General features: G+C 38.7%; 1 protein-coding gene across 3 annotated transcripts in view; it reads left to right on the plus strand.

The window, feature by feature from the left end:
• Positions 1-323: 323 nt before the first annotated feature.
• Positions 324-25,449, plus strand: part of LOC133555160 (sodium-driven chloride bicarbonate exchanger-like) — a 123,153-nt gene continuing 98,027 nt past the window's right edge. For 2 of the 3 annotated variants that reach the window (XM_061904692.1, XM_061904693.1), the window contains exons 1-2: positions 324-681; positions 12,791-12,820. In XM_061904692.1, the coding sequence (XP_061760676.1) occupies positions 634-681; positions 12,791-12,820 (78 nt within the window). In that variant the 5' untranslated portion in view covers positions 324-633. The remainder of the gene's footprint in view (positions 682-12,790; positions 12,821-25,449) is intronic. The other variant, XM_061904696.1, reaches the window with a different exon arrangement.

The following is a 25,449-nucleotide window of genomic DNA, read 5'->3' on the forward strand; positions in this document are numbered from 1 at the left end:
TTACACAACGTTTCGAAGACGAAACTCCCGGGAAATTTAAAATTGTAATTTAGTAAACTAAAAAGGGCGTATTGGCATGTGTTGCAATGTTAATATTTCATCATTGATGTATAAACTATCAGACTGCGTGGTGGTTAGTAGTGGGTTTCAGTAGGCCTTTAAAGTGTTGCTTAAGGGTTTTTTCACGGGTCAAATACGTCGGCCAATCAGGACAATTCCCAAATTAACCGGCGGGGGGCGCTATAATACAGTCCGTACCTTCTTCACTCTCGTCACTGCTGCTTCTGTAGTGTTCATGAATGTTATGTGACTATGAATAATCTCCTGCCACCACATTAATATACCTCAGCACGCACGCAGCCCTGAATTAAATAAAAATGAGGTATTTGTACCGGACTTTCAAATCAATTAAACACAAAGGTTACCTCATCTTTCCCTTCTCATCCATCCTGCATGAGGGCAACCTCCCCCACGTCCATGCGTAAGTGAGGTAGGACCTCCATTTTTCTCTCCTGCCGGCCACCTTCCTCATCGTCGTCATCCTCCTCCTCCGCGTCACCATCATCATCCACAAGCTGCATCCGAGGAAGAAGAAGAAGAAGACGAGCAGCGCATTGTGACGGAGCAGAAAAGATGGACGTAACCGACCAGGGTGCCCAAATGGAGCCACTGTTGCCAACGGTGAGGAAAACAAAAAGATCATTTCTTGATTCGTCAGGTGGATATTTGATGATAGAGTAGTAGATTTGGTTTTTTTTTAGAAAAGGCGTGAATGATCATTACAAATGTTTTTTTTTTTAATTTGTATGATGCAGTCATGTTACTATTCTGACATTTCTCATCACACGCTTATAAAGGTGATGCAGTGTGCAGGTGTCCCTAATGAAAGGTCCAGTGAGTGTACTTCACACGTCCTCTATAGCAGCATCTTATGCAAGCCATCTAACCTCATGGACCCTTTCTTATCTCTAGTAGGAGTAGTGCCTCTGTAAAAATCGCATGGTGCAGCACAGCAGGGGTGTCCAAACTTTTTCCACCATAGCCAGAAAAAATATATCCATCCATTTTCTACCGCGTATTCCCTTTTGGGGTCGTGGGGGGCGCTGGTGCCTATCTCAGCTACAATCGGGCGGAAGGCGGGGTACACCCTGGACAAGTCGCCACCTCATCGCAGGGCCAACACAGATAGACAGACAATATTCACACTCACTTCACACACTTAAGGGCCAATTTAGAGTTGCCAGTCAACCTATCCCCAGGTGCATGTCTTTAGAGGTGGGAGGAAGCCGAAGTACCCAGAGGGAACTCACGCATTCACGGGGAGAACATGCAAACTCCACACAGAAAGATCCCGAGCCTGGATTTGAACCCAAGACTGCAGGACCTTCGTATTGTGAGGCAGACGCACTAACCCCTCTTCCACCGTGAAGCCCCAGGGGGACGAGAAGTGACTAGTGCCAGAAGATGGCAGAGGGATTCTCTTCTTTAGATTATTCTTTTAGCGATGTAGACGACGTCCAGGAAACCCATAATATAATATTCACGTATCCATTATATTCCCTTTTGTGCATTAAATACACCAAAACCAACTCAATGTAGCCTAAAATATGCTCAAACAATGTTTAGCCAATCCCATCCATCTTCTACCGCTTATTCCCTTTTGGGGTCGTGGGGGGCGATGGCGCCTATCTCAGCTACAATCGGGCGGAAGGCGGCGTACACCCTGGACAAGTCGCCACCTCATCGCCACTTCATCGCAGGGCCAACACACTCACATTCACACACTAGGGCCAATTTAGTGTTGCCAATCAACCTATCCCCAGGTGCATGTCTTTGGAGGTGGGAGGAAGCCGGAGTACCTGGAGGGAACCCACGCATTCACGGGGAGAACATGCAAACTCCACACAGAAAGATCCCGAGCCCGGGATTGAACCCAAGACTGCAGAACCTTCGTATTGTGAGGCAGACGCACTAACCCATGGGTATCAAACTCTGGCCCGCCGTGTAATTTCACTTGGCCCTTGAGGCAATATCAAATTAACATTAGAACTGGCCCGCTGCTGTGACACAGCATTCACCGCTAATACTCTTACTTGCCAACCCTCCCGATTTTCCCAGGAGACTCCCGAAGTTCATTGTCCCTCCCGAATTTCATCCCGGGCAACAATATTGTTGGTGGGCCTTAAAGGCACTGCCTTTGGCGTTCTCTACAACCTGTCGCCACGTCCCCTTTTCTTCCATACAAACAGCGTGCCGGCCCAGTCACATAATATATGCGGCTTATACACACACATACAAGTGAATGCAATGCATACTTGGTTAACAACCATACAGGTCACACTGAGGGTGGCCGTATAAACAACTTTAACACTGTTACAAATATGCGCCACACTGAACCCACACCAAACAAGAATGACACAACAGAACAAATACCCACAACCCCTTGCAGCAATAAGTCTTCCGGGACGCTACAATATACACCCCCCCGCTATCACCAGACCCCGTCCACCTCAACCCCGCCGCCGAAAAGAGGCGTTCCATTTTTATTTAAATTTTATTTTATATGCCATTGATATTTTTTATTTATTATTATTATTTGAAACTCGATCTTGCATGTCACTATAAATGTATATACTGTGAGCCTTGCTTGTTCAAGATTCAATGCAAAACTTGTTTGGGTCCCTATTAAAAGGTTAATTTGTTCAACCTCGGCCCGCTGCTTTGCTCGGTTTTAAATTTTGGCCCACTCTGTATTTGAGTTTGACACCCCTGCACTAACCCCTCTTCCACCGTGAAGCCCCGGGGGGGACAAGAAGTGACTAGTGCCAGAAGATGGCAGAGGGATTCTCTTCTTTAGATTATTCTTTTAGCGATGTAGACGACGTCCAGGAAACCCATAATATAATATTCACGTATTCATATTATTCCCTTTTGTGCATTAACTATACCAAAACCAACTCAATGTAGCCTAAAATATGCTCAAACAATGTTCAGCCAATCATTGTCAGTAATCTTGGCGACAATAGAAAAAAATACAATTAGGGTTATAGCTTGTAACAATAAATGATTAATATTTTATTATAGCACCAGACAACATAATTTAACATTACTTTCATATAGAACACACTACTGTATCTACAAACCCCGTTTCCATATGAGTTGGGAAATTGTGTTAGATGTAAATATAAACGGAATACAATGATTTGCAAATCCTTTTTAACCCATATTCTATTGAATGCACTACAAAGACAACATATTTGATGTTCGAACTCATACACATTATATTTTTTTTGAAAATAATAATTAACTTAGAATTTCATGGCTGCAACACGTGCCAAAGTAGTTGGGAAAGGACATGTTCACCACTGTGTTACATCAACTTTTCTTTTAACAACACTCAATAAACGTTTTGGAACTGAGGAAACTAATTGTTGAAGCTTTGAAAGTGGAATTATTTCCCATTCTTGTTTTATGTAGAGCTTCAGTCGTTCAACAGTCCGGGGTCTCCGCTGTCATATTTTAAGCTTCATAATGAGCCACGCATTTTCGATTGTACACAGGTCTGGACTGCAGGCGGCCCAATAAAGTACCGGCACTCTTTTTTTACGAAGCCACGCTGTTGTAACACTTGTCCTGCTGAAATAAGCAGGGGCGTCCGTGATAACGTTGCTTGGATGACAACATATGTTGCTCCAAAACCTGTATGGACCATTCAGCATTAATGGTGCCTTCACAGATGTGTAAGTTACCCATGCCTTGGGCACTAATACACCCCCATACCATCACAGATGCTGGCTTTTGAACTTTGCGCCTATAACAATCCGAATGTTTTTTTTTCCTCTTTGTTCTGGAGGACATCAAGTCCTCTGTTTCCAAATATAATTTAAAATGTGGACTCGTCAGACCACAAAATACCTTTCCACTTTGCATCAGTTTATCTGGGGTGAGTTCGGGCCCGCCAAGCCAGCGGCGTTTCAGGATATTGTTGATAAATGGGTTTGGCTTTGCATAGTAGAGTTTTAACTTGCACTTACATATGTAGCGACCAACTGTAGTTACTGACAGTGGTTTTATGAAGTGTTCCTGAGCCCGTGTGGTGATATCCTTTACACACCGATGTCGGTTTTTGATGCAGTACCGCCTGAGGGATCAAAAGTCCGTAATATCATCGCTTACGTGCAGTGATTTCTCCAGGTTCTCTGAACTTTTTGATGATTTTACAGACCGTAGATGGTAAAATCCCTAAATTCCTTGCAATAGCTCGTTGAGAAATGTTATTCTAAATCTGTTTGACAATTTGCTTACAAAGTGGTGACCCTCACCCCATCCTTGTTTGTGAATTACTTAGCATTTCATGGAAGCTGTTTTTATACCCAATCATGGCACCCAACTGTTCCCAATTAGCCTGCACACCTGTGGGATGATCCATTTAAGTGTTTGATGAGCATTCCTCAACTTTATCAGTATTTATTGCCACCTTTTCCAACTTCTTTGTCACGTGTTGCTGGCATCTAATTCTAAAGTTAATGATTATTTGCAAAAAAAAAAAGTTTATCAGTTTGAACATCAAATTTGTTGTCTTTGTAGCATATTCAACTGAATATGGGTTGAAAAGGATTTGCAAATCATTGTATTCCGTTTATATTTACATCCAACACAACTTCCCAACTCATATGGAAACGGGGTTTGTATATACAATCAACACTTTGTGTTTTTATTCAACTAAATATTCGTATATTGTCGATGAAATGACAACATGTCATTTCTGTCTACATGTTAACGAAATATTATCTGTTCTCTAAATCGTGTGCAGAGGAGCAATTGCCTTCATTAAATAACATGTCTTCATTTTGAATCTGTGGATTATTTTGGAGATTTTTTTTATTGCCTGCTGATATTATCGTTTGTGAAATGTAATTTGGGCTTCATGGTGGAAAAGGGGTTAGTGCATCTGACTCACAATACGAAGGTCCTGAGTAGCCCTGGGTTCAATCCCGGGCTCGGGATCTTTCTGTGTGGAGTTTGCATGTTCTCCCCGTGAATGCATGGGTTCCCTCCGGGTACTCCGGCTTCCTCCCACTTCCAAAGACATGCACCTGGGGATAGGTTGATTGGCAACACTAAATGGTCCCTAACGTGTGAATGTGAGTGTGAATGTTGTCTGTCTATCTGTGTTGGCCCTGCGATGAGTTGGCGACTTGTCCAGGGTGTACATCGCCTTCCGCCCGATTGTAGCTGAGATAGGCACCAGCGCCCCCCGCGACCCCAAAGGGAATAAGCGGTAGAAAATTGATGGATGGATGGAAATGTAACTGTGAAGGAACAATTGCCTGTGTCTATAAATTATCTACTAGGCTCCAACAAACACAATATTACACACACTTTGCATGTCTGCACACTGAACGTAAGAGGAGCAATTGCATTCGACTCGGCTAGCCTTCATGGTAGCTCGGCATAATTATCCTCAGACCCCCCCCAAACACCCACATACTGTGTGTGTTTTAAAAATACAGTTTGAGTTTGTTAGCCCATTCCACCGACACAGCACAAACACACTTTGCAAAATGTAACTGCAGAGGAGCAATTGCAATACAGTCAGTGATGCTGCACACATGTACCAATTATAACCTTAAACTTCCTTCCTAAACGTGCAAATGTGTGCGTGCACTTACCACTCAGAGAGCAATTTTATTACAGTCAGCTACGTAGCATGCAAGTGCATGTGCTCACGTGTGTGTTGGCGGCCTCTGCTCCAACACACACGCATGAAGAAGCACATTCTGCGCATGTGTGCACATTAGATGTAACTGTAGAGGAGTGATTGCAATATAGTCTATCGTGTTGAAGGCATGTGCGTACATGTCTGTATTGGTGTTTGTTAGCCCAATCTCCTATCCCACACACACAAACACACTCACTCACTCACTCACTCACTCACTGACTCACTCAGTGTATGTGTGCAAACCAAATGCAAATTTTGAGGAGCAATTGCAATACAGTTGGCGATGCTTTGCACACATGCACATGTTTGTATCAGAGTATCAATCGTCCACCTAAAACACATTGGAATGTTAGCGCCCTGTGGGCATTTGCGAAAAGGTAACAAACAGGCCGATTAAATACTGTATAGTGTATGTAAAGAAAACATTACTATAAATAGAATATTTGTGTTATAGGTGAAATGTTATGCAGGTTAAAAAAAATAGCTGCATGCTGCAAATGGAACTCAGGCCGAACTTTGGACACCTCTGCAGTTCAATAAGAAAAAAGCACTGGCCCAACCACAACAAAACCCTATTGTACAAATAGGCAAACATGCATATATTATACAATTATAAAAAAACATTTAATCATAATACTACTAATAATAATGATAACATACAGTGGGGCAAAAAAGTATTTAGTCAGCCACTGATTGTGCAAGTTCTCCCACTTAAAATGATGACAGAGGTCTGTAATTTTCATCAAAGGTACACTTCAACTGTGAGAGACAGAATGTGAAAAAAATCCAGGAATTCACATTGTAGAAATTTTAAAGATTTTATTTGTAAATTACGGTGGAAAATAAGTATTTGGTCAACCATTCAAAGCTCTCACTGATGGAAGGAGGTTTTGGCTCAAAATCTAACAATACATGGCCCCATTCATTCTTTCCTTAACACGGATCAATCGTCCTGTCTCCTTAGAAGAAAAACAGCCCCAAAGCATGATGTTTCCACCCCCATGCTTCACAGTAGGTGTGGTGTTCTTGGGATGCAACTCAGTATTCTTCTTCCTCCAAACACGACAAGTTGAGTTTATACCAAAATGGATACATGGATGACACAGCAGAGGATTGGGAGAATGTCATGTGGTCAGATGAAACCAAAACAGAACTTTTTGGTATAAACTCAACTTGTCGTGTTTGGAGGAGGAAGAATAATGGGTTTCATCCCAAGAACACCACACCTACTGTGAAGCATGGGGGTGGAAACATCATGCTTTGGAGCTGTTTTTCTGCCAAGGGGACAGGACGATTGATCCGTGTTAAGGAAAGAATGAATGGGGCCATGTATCGTGAGATTTTGAGCCAAAACCTCCTTCCATCAGTGAGAGGTTTGAATGGTTGACCAAATACTTATTTTCCACCATAATTCACAAATAAATCTTTAAAATTCCAACAATGTGAATTCCTGGATATTTTTTTTCCCCACATTCTGTCTCTCACAGTTGAAGTGTACCTATGATGAAAATTACAGACCTCTGTCATCATTTTAAGTGGGAGAACTTGCACAATCGGTGGCTGACTAAATACTTTTTTGCCCCACTGTATACAATATAAACAAATAATATTTTTGTATGCGATTTTGATCAATAGTCTCAATTTTATTAGTTTAATTGTATTTTATTCATATTAAAATACATTTTCATTTACATATTTTGTACAAACCCCGTTTCCATATGAGTTGGGAAATTGTGTTAGTTGTAAATATAAACTGAATACAATGATTTGCAAATCCTTTTCAACTCATATTCAGTTGAATATGCTACAATGACAACATATTTGATGTTCAACTGATAATTTTTTTTTTTTTGCAAATAATCATTAACTTTAGAATTTGATGCCAGCAACACTGTTGCGGCTCAGACTCTTGCCAACGGCGCTCATCCATCTGTGCGCTTCAGTGAGCGCACCTCAGGACACGCCCAGGGAAGCGCCGCGCGCGTCTCTGCCCTGCAGCGGCCGCCAGCTGTAATCATTCACCGACAATCACCACACCTGCCCGTAATGAAGGACCTGCCTTCATAAGCCTGCACAACTTGACATGCTGGCGCCGGAGTATAGCCTTCCGTACCTTCCCTGTGTTCATCCCCGACTCACGCTGTGTGTCGTGTGCTTCCGGATCTTCCCTGTCTTCCTCATGCTTCCTGGTTTTTGACTCCTCGCTCGCCCCGGACAACGACGACTTGCTCCTGCCTCTCGACCTCGCTTTTGCCCCTGGACTACCCTGCCTGTCTTGCCCTTGTCGGACTGCACCGCTTCTCTCAACACGCACCTCCAACACTTACGGTAAAATCCCTCAAGTTAAATCCTGCACATAGCCTTACACTATAGACACTCTTCGATCTTGTTCACTCTCCATTTCCCTTGTTATAATATATATATATATATATATATATATATATATATATGTCTTGATTGGATTATCCGGAGAATAGTGCTCGATACCGTGGTAGAGCGCAATATGTAGGTGTGGGAAAAAATCACAAGACTACTTCATCTCTACAGATCTGTTTCATGAGGGGTTCCCTCAATCATCAGGAGATTTTAATGGAAGCATTCACATACAATGGTTTATATAGAGCACAGAGTGGGTGGGTACAAGCAGGCGTAGGGTGTGGTGATTGGCTCATGTGTTACCTAGGAGGTGTTTCCGTCTATGGCGGCATGTTGAAATGATTTCACTGCGCTTGTTGAGGGATGATAGATCTGGATGATATATAATAAACAGTTTCTCTTTTAAGCATAGGTTGCATCTTTTATTACCACTGTTGTAAGGTGTGCTGGATGCAAGAATTTGCCATGTTATTGAATATTCAACATTATTGTCTTTGAGATTCCAAATGTGTTTGCTGAGTTCTGTGGAATTCTGCAAAGTCTGGTTTCTAAAGGAGGCGTTGTGATTATTCCATCTTGTTTTGAACGCTCCTTCGGTTAATCCTACGTACGTGTCGGATGTGTTAATGTCCTTGCGTATTACCTTTGCTTGGTAAACGACTGATGTCTGTAAGCACCTTCCGTTGAGAGGGCAATCAGGTTTCTTGCGACAGTTACATTCATTATTGGTTGCCCTCTCAACGGAAGGTGCTTACAGACATCAGTCGTTTACCAAGCAAAGGTAATACGCAAGGACATTAACACATCCGACACGTACGTAGGATTAACCGAAGGAGCGTTCAAAACAAGATGGAATAATCACAACGCCTCCTTTAGAAACCAGACTTTGCAGAATTCCACAGAACTCAGCAAACACATTTGGAACCTCAAAGACAATAATGTTGAATATTCAATAACATGGCAAATTCTTGCATCCAGCACACCTTACAACAGTGGTAATAAAAGATGCAACCTATGCTTAAAAGAGAAACTGTTTATTATATATCATCCAGATCTATCATCCCTCAACAAGCGCAGTGAAATCATTTCAACATGCCGCCATAGACGGAAACACCTCCTAGGTAACACATGAGCCAATCACCACACCCTACGCCTGCTTGTACCCACCCACTCTGTGCTCTATATAAACCATTGTATGTGAATGCTTCCATTAAAATCTCCTGATGATTGAGGGAACCCCTCATGAAACAGATCTGTAGAGATGAAGTAGTCTTGTGATTTTTTCCCACACCTACATATATATATATATATATATATATATATATACATACATATATATATATATATATATATATATATATATATATATATATATATATATATATATATATATATATATATATATATATATATACATATATATACATACATATATATACATATATACATATATATACATATATATATACATACATATATATATATATATATACATATATATACATATATATACATATATATACATATATATACATATATATACATATATATACATATATATATATATATATATATATATATATATATATATATATATATGCCACCCGAACGCCTCCCTAGGGAGGTGTTTAGGGCACGTCCAACCGGTAGGAGGCCACGGGGAAGACCAAGGACACGTTGGGAAGACTATGTCTCCCGGCTGGCCTGGGAACGCCTCGGGATCCCCCAGGAAGAGCTAGACGAAGTGGCTGGGGAGAGGGAAGTCTGGGCTTCCCTGCTTAGGCTGCTGCCCCCACGACCCGACCCCGAATAAGCGGAAGAAGATGGATGGATGGATATATATATGGTGTATATATATATATATATATATATATATATATATATATATATATATATATATATATATATATATATATATATATATAGACCATATATGTATCCATCCATTCATAAAAAATATATATATATATATATATATATATATATATATATATATAATAAATCTTTGGACATTACTGCCACCTGGTGTCAGTCTGCCGTCATCTACCCCTGTTTAAACCTTAACAAACATATGACAAAAAAGTTGGGAAAGGTGGCAATAAATACTGATAAAGTTGAGGAATGCTATTCAAACACTTATTTGGAACATCCCACAGGTGTGAAGGCTATTTGGGAACAGGTGGGTGCAATGATTGGTTATAAAAAGAACTTCCCAAAAAATGATCAGTCTTTCACAAGATAGGATGGGGCGAGGTACACCCCTTCGTTCACAACTGTGTGAGCAAATATTCAAACAGTTTAAGAACAACATTTCTTAAAGTGCAATTGCAAGACATTTAGGGATTTCAACTTCTACGGTCCATAATATAATCAAAAGGTTCAGAGAATCCGGAGAAATCACTTCACGTAAGCGGCATGGCCGGAAACCAACAATGAATTACCGTGACCTTCGATCCCTCAGATGGCACTGTATCAAAAACCGACATCAATCCCAGAAGGATCTCCCCACATGGGCTCAGGAACACTTCAGGGAACCACTGTCACTAAATATAGTTTGTCGCTACATCTGTAAGTGCTAGTTAAAGCTCTACTATGCAAAGCAAAAGCCATTTATCAACAACATCCAGAAACGCTGCCGGCTTCTCTGGGCCCGAGATCATCTAAGATGGACTGATGCAAAGTGGAAATGTGTTCTGTGGTCTGACAAGTCCACATTTCAAATTGTTTTTGGAAATATTCCTCATCGTGTCAACCGCACCAAAGGGGAAGGAACCATCCAGACTGTTATCGACGCAAAGTTCATAAACCAGTATCTGTGATGGTATGGGGGTACATTAGCGCCCAAGGCATGGGTAACTTACACATCTGTGAAGACACCATTAATGCTGAAAGGTACATACAGGTTTTGCAACAACATATGCTGCCATCTAAGTGCTGTCTTTATCATGGACTCCCCTGCTTATTTCAGTAAGACAATGCCAAGCCACATTCAGCACGTGTTACAACAGTGTGGCTTCGTAAAAAAAGAGTGTGGGTACTTTCCTGGCCCGCCTGCAGTCCAGACCTGTCTCCCATCGAAAATGTGTGGCGCATTATGAAGCGTAAAATACGACAGCAATGCAGCAAGAACGACTGAAGCTCTACATAAAACAAGAATTGGAAATAATTCCACTTTCAAAGCTTCAACAATTAGTTTCCTCAGTTCCCAAACATGTATTGAGTGTTGTTAAAAGAAAAGGTGACGTAACACAGTGGTGAACATGCCCTTTCCTAGCTACTTTGGCACGTGTTGCAGCCATGAAATTCTAAGTTAATTATTATTTGCAAAAAAAATAAATAAATAAAGTTTATGAGTTTGAACATCAAATATCTTGTCTTTTTAGTGCATTCAATTGAATATGGGTTGAAAAGGATTTGCAAATCATTGTATTCCGTTCATATTTACACCTAACACAATTTCCCAACTCAGATGGAAACGGGGTTTGTTTAATAAATATATTCAAATTAATTTAATAAAAATATAGATAGTATATTGGGAAATTAAATATATGTAACAATTTTTTAAAATAAACTAACATTTTTATTAATTACTTGTTGATTGACTTTAGCTTTTTTGGCAAAATTTGGTGTACATTATGTGTCCAGATTTAGGGGACACCTTATACCTAGCAACAAATATGTTATATTGTAGATACACAATATTTAATAAGTAATAAATATATTGTATAAAAATGTCTTTTAAAAATGTCCTTCTTTTCAATACATTTTCTTAATTTTAATATATTTTATGCATATTATTCCATACGCACACACATATATATATATATATATTTATATATATATATATATATATATATATATATATATATATATATATATACATATATGTATATATATGTGTCTATATATATGTGTGTGTGTATGTATACATATATATGTACATATACACACACATATATATATATATATATATATATATATATATATATATATATATATATATATATATATATATATATATATATATATATATATATATATATATATGTGTGTGTGTGTGTTATTTTCTAACCTTTAAGTTCATTTTTATTTAACTTAATTTAATGTATTTTTAAAATGTGTGTGTATCTTAAGTCCAGACTTAAGAGAGAGCCTGTTTTAAGCCACCTTAAGAAAATAAAACAAGACTTGATGTTATGTGAGGAAAGGAAAGAGGAGCCGTCCACGTGGGATTTTTTTGTGAGTTTTGGAATCTTGTTCCCCCGCAGACCTCCTGAGCCGCCAACAGCAAGCAAAAATGTTGCCATGGTTTCAGCAGGATAACATCTACCTATGTACAGCAATAGCACTGTTTTTAACATATGAAGGTGTTAGGTCATATAATTTGACCAACACTATAATAGGGGGGCGACTCGTCCTTAATTACCTATTACAACATGGTCACGTTTACCATTTTTCATCCATGTTCTGTATCGCTGGTGGAGGAGCAATCACATTCATTTTTGACATCTCTGTATTTTCGATTTTGCTTTCTATTATGAAAGTAACTGTGGAGAAGCGATTGAAATACAGCCCCCACCAAAGCTGTGGATCTCAGGGAAAGAGACGTAAAGTTACCAGGAAAGGAATATATTTGAATGCATCAATGTTACAATTGTTTGGTCCCGTTGACTGACATTCTTTGATTTGCAGGAACAAAGCGCTCAAGAAAACAAAAAAGTGGTAAGTACACGCTTCTTTCAAAGTGCTTTTCTACATAATCATTTTACTCAATACCATAAAATTGTTTTTTGTTCTTCTCGTATGTAGCACACATTGGCTTGGCGTCTTATAATATTGTTTATGATATCAACACCATGGTTAGTAGATTTTAAAACAACGGGGTTGAAATATAAAATTCCCAATTGCTTAAATAAATAGCTAACTACAAAACAACAAACGAAGCTAATAAAACATGTTCTGTATTTTATATACAGTGGGGCAAAAAAGTATTTAGTCAGCCACCGATTGTGCAAGTTCTCCCACTTAAAAGGATGACAGAGGTCTGTAATTTTTATCATAGGTACACTTCAACTGTGAGAGACAGAATGTGAAAAAAAAATCCAGGAATTCACATTGTAGAAATTTTAAAGAATTTAATTGTAAATTATGGTAAAAAAATAAGTATTTGGTCAACCATTCAAACCTCAATCAATCAATCAATGTTTACTTATATAGCCCTAAATCACTAGTGTCTCAAAGGGCTGCACAAACCACCACGACATCCTCGGTAACCTCTCACTGATGGCTCAAAATCTCACGATACATGGCCACATTCATTCTTTCCTTAACACAGATCAATCGTCCTGTCCCCCTAGCAGAAAAACAGCCCCAAAGTATGATGGTGTTCTTGGGATGCAACTCAGTATTATTCTTCCTCCAAACACGACGAGTTGAGTTTATACCAAAAAGTTCTATTTTGGTTTCATCTGACCACATGACATTCTCCCAACCCTCTGCGGTATCATCCATGTGCTCTCTGGCAACTTCAGACGGGCCTGGACATGCACTGGCTTAAGCAGGGGGACACGTCTGGCACTGCAGGATTTGATTCCCTGTCGGCGTAGTGTGTTACTGATGGTAACCTTTATTACTTTGGTCCCAGCTCTCTGCAGGTCATTCACCAGGTCCCCCGTGTGGTTCTGGGATTTTTGCTCACCGTTCTGATGATTTTGACTCCACAAGATGAGATCTTGCGTGGAGCCCCGGATAGAGGGAGATTATCATTGGTCTTTTATGTCTTCCATTTTCTGATAATTGCTCCCACAGTTGATTTTTTCACACCAACCTGCTTGCCTATTGTAGATTCAGTCTTCCCAATCTGGTGCAGCTTTTCCTGGTGTCATTCGACAGCTCTTTGATCTTGGCCATAGTGGAGTTTAAGGCTGTGGACAGGTGTCTTTTATACAGATAACGAGTTCAAACAAGTGCCATTAATACAGGTAACGAGTGGAGAACAGAAGAGCTTCTTAAAGAAGAAGTTACAGGTCTGTGAGAGCCAGAGATCTTCCTTGTTTGAAGTGACCAAATACTTATTTTCCACCTTAATTTACAAATAAATTCTTGAAAATTCCTACAATGTGAATTCCTGGATTTTTTTTCCACATTCTGTTTCTCACAGTTGAAGTGTACCTTCGATGAAAATTACAGACCTCTGTCATCATTTTAAGTGGGAAAACTTGCACAAACGGTGGCTGACTAAATACTTTTTTGCCCCACTGTACAATGGTTAAGACACTTACATGCAGTGTTGGGCAGTAAGGCGCAACAAGTAGCAATGCTCCGTAGCTTGGCTACATTTCCCAGAAACGTGGCGGCAGCATTGCTCCTTTTAGTACTAGTAGCGATTACTGTAGCTTAGCTTTTTTTTTTATTAAGGTAGCATCCTTTAAACGCTATCCGCTACAAAGACAGCAAATAGACTGCATGTCCAAGGGGAAAAAAGAAAAATCGGACATATGACAATGACATGGATGAATGAGAATGTCCACGGATACGAATAATATAAATATGATTGGTTAAGTTACAAATGAGTCACGATTGGCTACGGTTAAGGCAAAACATTTGCCAATCGTGACTCATCTTACGTCACTTGTGATGCAGTGTTTACTGAAGTAAACTTAGCTGTCGGTCTCAAAGCATTTGTGGCTATTTCCAATATGTTGTGCAATCAAAGTCAACAGTTTCTCCACGGAATTATTGCACGTAGAACAATGCTTCTCTAATTATTTTTACAAAGTACCACCTCAGAAAACACGTGGCTCTCCAAGTACTACCGTAATGACCAACATTTAAATACTGTAGCGTAGTAGGCCGAGGTATTCATTAAAAACAAGGTAGAGGTTTTATTTAACAAGTATATTTCATACGTCAACATCACACACAGTTTGAATACTAACACTGTGTTTGAATATAGGAAAACACAACACTATCTTTTAATCAAGTGATTCTTTGGCGCACTATAGATGAAGCATGTGTACCACTAGTGGTACTTGTACCACAGTTTGAAAAACACTGGTGTAGAAGATTAAGAAGAGTGAGGGCAACCATTTCGGCCTTTTGCAGTTTGTTGGACATTCGGGATGAGTAATTGTCTCACGAATGGTGGGATATTTGTTACGCTTATATATATATATATATATATATATATATATATATATATATATATATATATAGTTCAAGGGTGGACCGCGAGATGCAGAGAATGGAGGCAAGGTTAGCGATAGTGACAAAATAAAATATTTAATAAGTCAAAATGGTAACTAAGGAAGATGGGGCAAACGTGCACACCATGTGAAATATAACAAAGGTAGTCTCTCTCAGAGGCTGGCAGGGAAAAGGCCAGGACGCACACAGCGTGGAAAAATTAGTCCTCAAAACAAGGAGGCTAGAAAAAACGAAAAACACAACGAGGTCAAAATACACGAATATACAAGAGCAACATACCAGGGGAGCTGAATACGAGAAGAACTTGTCAGAGCGGGGTTCAGGAACAATTGTCGGCAGGGACTAGCTGGCGGTGAAGCGCTTAAATACAACCGGGACGTGATTAGCAGCAGGTGTGCCTAGTTGAGGGCAAATAGACTGGGGAAAAAAACTGACAAACCAGATGAAGAGGCAGGGAGAATACAACAAACACAACAATATTGACGTGAGTTCCTGAAACATTTTATTTTTGCCTGTTTTCTGTTCATTTGTCAACCCATGCAGCTTAGTTACACACTGGTATGAAAATATGTTCAATAGTATTAATGCCTGTTCATGTAGAGATGGACTTTGGTAATGTCTGTTTTGTGAGACAAATGTTTTGCACTTCTCCTTTGGCCAGGTTATTGGCATTTTGCCACTGTGGTTTCTTTTGAAACAGTAATTTATACACAAATACATGCATACATACATACACACAGACACAGTACATACACCTATATACATTCACTGTACAAACGTACATACAAACATACAGTACATATACATGCATATATATGGAAAAATTTGCAAAAAATAAAATTTTTGCAACTAAATGTATTTAGGTTTATTTATGTGACAAAAAATGCTTTCCACAGAAATTACAGTCTTAGCATTTACAGGGTCTTTAATGTATAAAACTGCCTTGCACTGTTTTTAAGTGCTGTGCACACACTTCCAACTGAACAAATATGCAAAACATACTGTTTTAACATCTACATTCATTTACAGTTTTTCACCGCTCAAAAATGTGTCCCATATGAATTCTGATGGACATACACATAATACAAACATAAACATATTCTTATGTCTCATGCAATTCCACAGTGATGTCAAACAACACCTAAAGGAGTTGGAAGAAGCAGAGTTAATTTAGTTATATTCCTTATCCGTAATGCATTGTGCTCAAAAGGTTTATCCTTACACTAAAATATGTGTTTAACATTTTTAAATGGGGACAAAAACAATGAAGGCTGTAAAATGAAATAGCAAAATGACATATTGAATAATGAAAGAATAAATTCAGAAAATAAATCGTAAAAAATGATAAAATCCGGAAAAAATGTATCAGACAATGTGGTTGATTTTTCTTCTTTGTTATGCACTGTAAACAATGTTTACCTGTGTCTTAAACTGGTTAATATCAGTATTTTCTACAGTCTACAGCAGAAATGGGCAAAATACAGCCCGCCGGACGTTGTCGAAATGTTTTTTAATCCTTTAACATCGAAACTGTAGCCATCATTATGATGTGCAGTGCAGATTTTTAGAACAAAGTTCTACAGAAAAATGTTATTATATCAGATTGTAGGTGTTGTTTACACTTTGTGTTCAAATTTTGGCTATTGTGGTTGAATTTTACGTTGTGTTTTGCTTGATTATAAAGTATGCCGATTAAGGAGGTGATCTGAGAAGTAAAGGAGGAGCGACATTCATATTGTTAATATTCAGTGTTTTATTGTTCCTAGTTAATATTGTAAATCCCACATTCTTCATTGTATGTACATTCTGAGTGTCTCACTCAGTTAAAAACTATTTCATAAAATTTTTAATGTGGTCTGTCACAAAATTTTTAGCATTTAATAAGATATTATTGATAGTTTTTGTATTTGTGTTCCCTAAAAAGGAACCCAGCCATATATACTGTACAGCATCTTTTTTTGCTTCAAACTATATACATATATGTAAATATATATATGTATATATATATATATATATATATATATATATATATATATATATATATATATATATATATATATATATGTGTATATATATGTATATATGTATATATATATGTATATATGTATATATATATATGTATATATGTATATATATATATATATATATATATATATATATCCAAACGGGACTCTCACTGCTGTGTCGGATCCGCTTTGGACTGGACTCTTGCGACTGTGTGGATCCATTATGGATTGAACTTTCACAGTATCATGTTAGACCCGCTCGACATCCATTTCTTTCCTCCTCTCCAAGGTTCTCATAGTCATCATTGTCACCGACGTCCCACTGGGTGTGAGTTTTCCTTGCCCTTATGTGGGCCTACCGAGGATGTCGTAGTGGTTTGTGCAGCCCTTTGAGACACTAGTGATTTAGGGCTACATAAGTAAACATTGATTGATTGATTGATTGATTGATATATATATATATATATATACATATATATATATATATATATATATATATATATATATATATATATATATATATATATATCTTGGGGCAAAAAAGTACTTAGACAGCCACCAATTGTGAATGTTCTCCCACTTAAAAAGATGAGAGAGGCCTGTAATTTTCATCATAGGTACACTTCAACTATGAGAGAAACCTGGAATCACATTGTGGGATTTTTAATTGATTAATTGGTAAATTAATCTTTAAATTAAGTATTTGGTCACCTACAAACAAGCAAGATGTCTGTCTTTTGCAGACCTATAACTTCTTCTTTAAGAGGCTCATTTGTCCTCCACTCGTTACCTGTATTAATGGCACCCGTTTGGCCTCGTTATCAGTATAAAAGATACCTGTCCACAACCTCAAACAGTTGCACTCCAAACTCCACTATGGCCAAGACCAAACAGCTGTCGAAGGACAACAGAAACACAATTGTAAACCTGCACTTGGCTGGGGAAACTAAATCTGCAATAGGTAAAAAGATTGGTGTGAGAAAATCAACAGTGGGAGCAATTATTAGAAAATGGAAGACATACAAGACCACTGATAATCTCTTTCGATCTGGGGCTCCACGTAAACTCTCACCCCGTGGGGTCAAAATGATCACAAGAACGGTGAACAAATATCCCAGAATCACATGGGGGAACCTAGTGAATGACCTGCAGAGAGCTGGGACCAAAGTAATAAAGGAAGTTTGCTAGAGAGCATTTAGTTGATCCAGAAGAGTATTGGGAGAATGTCTTATGGTCAGATGAAACCAAAATATAACTTTTTGGTAAAAACTCACCTTGTCGTGCTTGGAGGAGAAGGAATTGTGATTTGCATCCAAAGAATTGTAGTGTGAAGCATGGGGTTGGAAACATCATGTTTTGGGGCTGTTTTTCTGCAAAAGGACCAGGGCGACTGATCAAGGAAATAATGAATGGGGACATGTACCGTGAGATTTTGAGTAAAAACCTCCTTCCATCAGCAGAGGCATTGTAGATGAAACGTGGCATGACAATGATCCAGAACACGCCGCCTGGCAACGAAGGAGTGGCTTCGTAAGAACCATTTCAGGGTCTTGGAGTGGGCTAACCAGATATCAACCTCGTAGAAAATCTTTGAAGGGAGTTGAACGTATGTGTTGCGCAATGACATCCCCAAAACATCACTGCTCAAAAGAGATCTGCATGGAAAAATGGGACAAAATACCAACAATAGAGTGTGAAAACTTAATGAAGACTTACAGAAAAAGTTTGACCTCTGTCATTGGCAACAAAGTGTACAGAAAAAAGTATTGAGATTAACTTTTGTTACTGACCAAATACCTTTTTTCCACCATAGTTTCCAAATACATTTTTTTGAAATCCGACAATGGGATTTTCTGGATTTTTTTCTTATATATATATATATAGATTAATCGATTATCAATTTTTTTTTTTTTTTTTTATTTCTCCTGACGATTGAGGGAACCCCTCATGAAACAGTTCTGTAGAGATGAAGTAGTCTTGTGATTTTTCCCACACATACATATTACGCTCTACCAATTAAGACATATATATATATATATATATATATATATATATATATATATATATATATATATATATATATATATATATATATACATATACATATTAGGGCTGCAACTAACGATTAATTTGATAATCGATTAATCTGTCGATTATTTCTTCGATTAATCGATTAATAATCGGATAAAAGAGACAAACTACATTTATATCCTTTCCAATGCTTTATCTTAAAAAACAGCATACTGGCACCATGTCCTTTCGACTTGCCAAATAAAACAAAGCAAGTGTTACAAAAATGTTATTATTATTAATTTTTTTATATAAAGTGCACCATTGTCCTGCACAATGGCAATAATTTTACTTGCGGGAATTTCAAACCTGGCTATTACCTATTCCAACCATTCTGCAATGTTGGATGCTGAATGTCTTTCCTCTAGTGGCGTGGCCGTAAGGCAGATTGACTTCATGTTCCATTCGTCTCCAATGTAGTGGCATGTATTGCCAAGGTAGGCTACACCTATCCACACATCAGTAGTGAGAGCAATTAGCTTACCTTGGAGAGTGGACTTTAATGGTATCTTCTTCCTTCTCTGTCAAACAAACCATCAGCTGTTTCCCCATGTGTTAAAATGTCCGCCACTCAGATATTATTTTAACAATCTTGGCTGGCGTTATTTACTCTTTCTACTTCAGTATAGTCCAGAGTAGCAGTGTTCTGCTCCAACTGCTTTACAGAGTCACCAGCACGATCAGTCATGTTTTTCATGATTTCTTTCTTTATTCAATAAATCAAAGTATTATTGTCAGCATTCTCTTTCACATTTACTTTGTTCAAATGGTTGAAAATAAAAGTTATGTCGTTCTCTTGATCAGTGGTTCTCAAATGGGGGTACTCGTACCCATGGGGGTACTTGAAGGTATGCCAAGGGGTACGTGAGAATTTTTTAAAAAATATTCTAAAAATAGCAACAATTCAAAAATCCTTGATAAATATATTTATTGAATAATAATTCAACAAAATATGAATGTAAGTTCATAAACTGTAAAAAGAAATGCAACAATGCAATATTCAGTGTTGACAGCTAGATTTTGTGGACATATTCCATAAATATTGATGTTAAAGATTTCTTTTTTTGTGAAGAAATGTTTAGAATTAAGTTAATGAATCCAGATGGATCTCTATTACAATCCCCAAAGAGGGCACTTTAAGTTGATGATTACTTCTATGTGTAGAAATCTTTATTTATAATTGAATCATTTGTTTGTTTTTCAACAAGTTTTTAGTTATTTTTATGTCTTTTTTTTCCAAATAGTTCAAGTAAGACCACTACAAATGAGCAATATTTTTGCACTGTTATACAATTTAATTAATCAGAAACTGATGACATACTGAGATTTTCTTATTCAAACGGGGATAGCAGGTCCATTCTATGTGTCATACTTGATAATTTTGCGATATTGCCATATTTGTGCTGAAAGGATTTAGTAGAGAACATCGACGATAAAGTTTGCATCTTTTGGTCGCTAATAAAAAAGCCTTGCCTTTACCGGAAGTAGCAGACGATGTGCGCGTGACGTCACGGGTTGTAGGGCTCCTCACATCCTCACATTGTTTATAATGTGAGCCTCCAGCAGCAAGAGCTATTCGGACCAAGAAAGCGACAATTTCCCCATTAATTTGAGCAATGAAAGATTTGTGGATAAGGAAAGTTAGAGTAAAGTACAAAAAAAAAAAAAAAAAAAGCGACGGCTCCAGGCAGCGGCAGTGGGAACATTTCAGATGTAATTAGACACATTTACTAGGATAATTCTGGAAGATTCCTTATCTGCTTATTGTTTTAATAGTGTTTTAGTGAGATTGTAAAGTCATACCTGAAAGTCGGATGGCTGCGGTGAACGCCAGTGTCTCTGAGAGAAGCCGAAGAGCCAAGATCACAGCTGCCTTTTTGAGCTGCAGGAGGAAGTCCCACAATCCACTGAAGTCTCCGGTAAGAGCCGACTTAATATCACAATTTTCCCATCCAAAATCTTGCTGGTGGACGTAGAGAAACATGTTCGCTTGACCGCTCTGTGTCAAAGCTTCACAACAAACAAAGAAACACCGGCTGTGTCTCGGTTGCTAAAGGCAGCTGCAATCCACCGCTTTCCACCAACAGCATTATTCTTTATAGTCTCCATTATTAATTGAACAAATTGCAAACGATTCAGCAACACGGATGTCCAAATTACTGTGTAATTATGCGATGAAAAGAGACGACTTTTAGCCGTGAGTGGTGCTGGGCTAATATGTCCCCTCCAACCCGTCATCATTCCGCAACGTTTTCAACAAGAAACTCAGCGGGAAATTTAAAATTGTAATTTAGTAAAATAAACCGGCCGTATTGGCATGTGTTGCAATGTCAATATTTCATCATTGATATATAAACTATCAGACTGCATGGTCGGTAGTAGTGGGTTTCAGTAGGCCTTTAATCTCTTTTTTTCCAAACAAAAATGCTTTGCTCTGATTAGGGGGTACTTGAATCAAAAAAATGTTCACAGGGGGTACATCACTGAAAAAAGGTTGAGAACCACTCTTCTAAACAAGTCTTTCTAAGTTGTGGGGTGCCTCAAAGCTCAGTTTTGTGCCCAGTATTATCTACCTAAAAATGCTGATATTGGGATAATTTAAAATGAAGAAAAAAAAACATAAAATCCCATTGTATTTCTTTGCAGATGATGTGCAAATGTATATACCTTTTAATTACAAAACAAACTCAACTAAAGCACTGCTTGTATGCCTCCATCCATCCATCGATTTTCTACCGCTTATTCCCTTTCGGGGTCGCGGGGGGCGCTGGCGCCTATCTCAGCTACAATCGGGCGGAAGGCAGGGTACACCCCGGACAAGTCGCCACCTCATCGCAGGGCTGCTTGTATGCCTACAAGAAGTAAAAGACTGGATGTCCATACATTTTCTCAATTTAAAATATTTTTATTTATTTCGTTTTTGGTGAGCTTAATCATTTCTCTGACTGTTCATTTTGGTGTTTTTTACAATTCTTTTAAATGCGACATCCCGCTTGCACTAATGAAAATCTTTACTTTTGCATTAATCAGCTCTCTAACCGCTGCTTACAAATGGTCGTTTCTGCAGTGGTTTCTCTCTACTGGCTGCCTGTTATTTTTTTAATTTCACTTTAAAATAATATTACCCCAAAAGGGACAAGCGGTAAAAATGGATGGATGGACTATTTTTTTTTTTTTTATCTTTCCATGAGTTGGCCCCACCATATTTATCTGATTTACTTGTTTTGTACATCCCGGGCAGCGCTTTAAGTTTATCTGACCAGTGCTTTTTATAGCGCCCAAGGTCGAGACTGAAGACCAGAGGAGATACAAATATTGCGGTAGCAGTTCTTAAACTCAATGGATGGATGGATGGATGGACAGTTCCTAAACTCTGGAGCACTCTCACTCTAAAACTAAGTGCTGCATAATCTCTCTAAAAACACACTTATTTGCGCTTACGTTTAACACAATCTAAGCAGGACATTTTAATGTTTTTATTTATGCCTTTTTACTTCTTGTATGAATATTAATTATTTTATTTCTACTGCTTACTTTTTCACCATTTTATTGCTTGGTTCTTTTTTTGCTGTGTATTCATATATTTGTCTGTATTTATTTTGATTTTCATTTTCAAATTAAAAACAGAAAGATAAAGGCTATATTTTATATTTCTGTTTTTAATTTGTACAGCAGTGACTGTTTTTGAAGCTGTGCTATACAGTATGAATTATTTAACCCTGACTTTGAGAAATATTACACGGAAGTAACGGCGCAGTGGGAGAGTGGCCGTGCGCAACCCGAGGGGCCCTGGTTCAAATCCCACCTAGTACCAACCTCATCACGTCCATTGTGTCCTGAGCAAGACACTTCACCCTTGCTCCTGATGGGTGCTGGTTGGCGCCTCGTATGGCAGCTCCCTCCATCAGTGTGTGAATGTGTGTGTGAATGGGTAAATGTGGAAGTAGTATCAACGCACTTTGAGTACCTTGAAGGTAGAAAAGCGCCATACAAGTACGACCCATTTATCATTTATAACTCCAAACAACTAGCATCAACCATAATAATAATTGTTGTGATCCGGTCCCCGGATCACATCTCTAGTTTATGTTTGTATCCTTTTTTGTGGGTTTTGATAATTTCTTGACTCTGCCGATCCCATTGTTTGAACACTTCCTTGTTTGTTTCCTTCACCATGGCAACTTAAATGCTCCTCTTGCACGGGCTCCTGACGCAGACCTGTTTGTGATTATCGTTTTGTATTTAAGCCCGGCTGCTACCTGAGTTCTGTCTGGATGTTTTGTTTGCTCAATGCAACGGTCGCGTTTGATACTCTTGCCTTTTGTATTTACTTTGCTAAGTCTTCGCTTAGCTTCCGCGCGCCCGGCACGCGCTTCTTGGGACTTTGTAAACTCGACTCTTGCTAACATTAGCATTTAGCCTTCCGTGCGTTGGCACACCTTTTCTTTGCTTTTTGTACAAGTGTTATTTTGTTATTCTGTACATTAAACAAGCTCCTACCTGCAATCCTGCTTGCTCTAGTCCTTAGCATCTTAAGGTGACACTTCACGCGCATCATTATGCGTCCTGAACGCAACAAATAATAATAATAATAATAATAATACATTTTATTTATAAGGCGCCTTTCTGGGCACTCAAGGACACCGTACAAAATCAAAAACAATAAAATCAAATTGGATAAAAACAACAATAATAACAACAAGAAAGCTATATGAGATAAGATGATGACAAAGAATAGGCAGTCAGGAATAGGTCTGTTTTAAATCTTGACTTGAAGAGGGATATTGAGTCCAAGTTGCGAAGGTCTGGTGGCAAAGAGTTCCAAAGATTTGGGGCAGAGCAGCTGAAATTCAGGCACCCACGGTGGACAGTTTAAATAAGGGGACAGTGAGATGGATGGATGAAGAGGATCTCAGGGAACGTGAGGGCGTGACGACATGGATCAGGTCAGAGGGATATGGTGGAGAGAGGTTATGAATGGCTTTGAAAGTGAGGAGAATTATTTTAAAGTGAATACGATATTTGATGGGTAGCCAGTGGCGTTGCTGCAGAACAGGGGTGATGTGCTGGATTGAAGGGGTTCTGGTGATTATCCGGGCTGCAGAGTTCTGGAGAAGCTGAAGTTCGTGAAGTGACTTGTGAGGGAGACCAAACAGGAGAGAGTTGCAATAGTCCAGGCGAGAGGTGACCAGGCTATGGACTAATATGGCAGCAGTATGTGGGGTAAGGAATGGGCGAAGACGATTAATGTTCCGTGGATGAAAGTAAGCAGACCGGGTATTTCTGTTTATGTGGGCTTGAAAGGAGAGTGTGCTGTCGAGGATGACACCCAGACTCTTGACTTGGGAGGAGGGGGAGACAGAGGAATTGCCGAGAGTAACGGACAAGCTGTTAGTTTTTGCGAGTATGGTTTTCGTACCTACAAGTACTGTAGGATTTCAGTTTTCTTACTATTAAGTTAAAGGAAATTGGATGAGAACCACTTCTGGAGTTCACTGAGGCAGTCTGTAAGGGAGGAAGGAGGAAGAGAGGCAGTTGGTTTGGTTGAGATGTAGAGCTCGGTGTCATCCGCATAACAGTGAAAATGTATTTTAAATTTATGGAAAATATTGCCATGGGGAAGAATGTAACTGATGAATAGCAGGGGACCAAGAACAGAGCCCTGGGGGACACCAGAGGAAATGGGAGACGGAGGGGATTTAAATGAACGGAGTTGAACAAAATGAGTGCGGTCGGAGATGTGCAATCTATGGAGGAGGACAGTGTGTGAAATGGTGTCAAAGGCTGCAGTGAGATCTAAAAGGATTAGGATCGTGAGAAGACCAGAATCAGCTGCCAGGAGGAGATTGTTTGTGATTTTTACTAGTGCTGTTTCAGTGCTGTGCAGAGGGGGGAACCACACTGGAATTGTAATAATAATAATAATGAAACTTAATGAAAGTCACATAAATTTAGTGTCATGTTCCGTGGCCTGGATTACATTTTGGTATTTTCTGTAAAAATCTCTATTTAATAACAAAAAAAATCACTGGAGAAAGTAAGTCAATTGTAAAAAAAGATCAGCTCCAG

This window comes from Nerophis ophidion, linkage group LG06 (assembly GCF_033978795.1).
Source record: "Nerophis ophidion isolate RoL-2023_Sa linkage group LG06, RoL_Noph_v1.0, whole genome shotgun sequence".
NCBI lineage: Eukaryota > Metazoa > Chordata > Actinopteri > Syngnathiformes > Syngnathidae > Nerophis > Nerophis ophidion.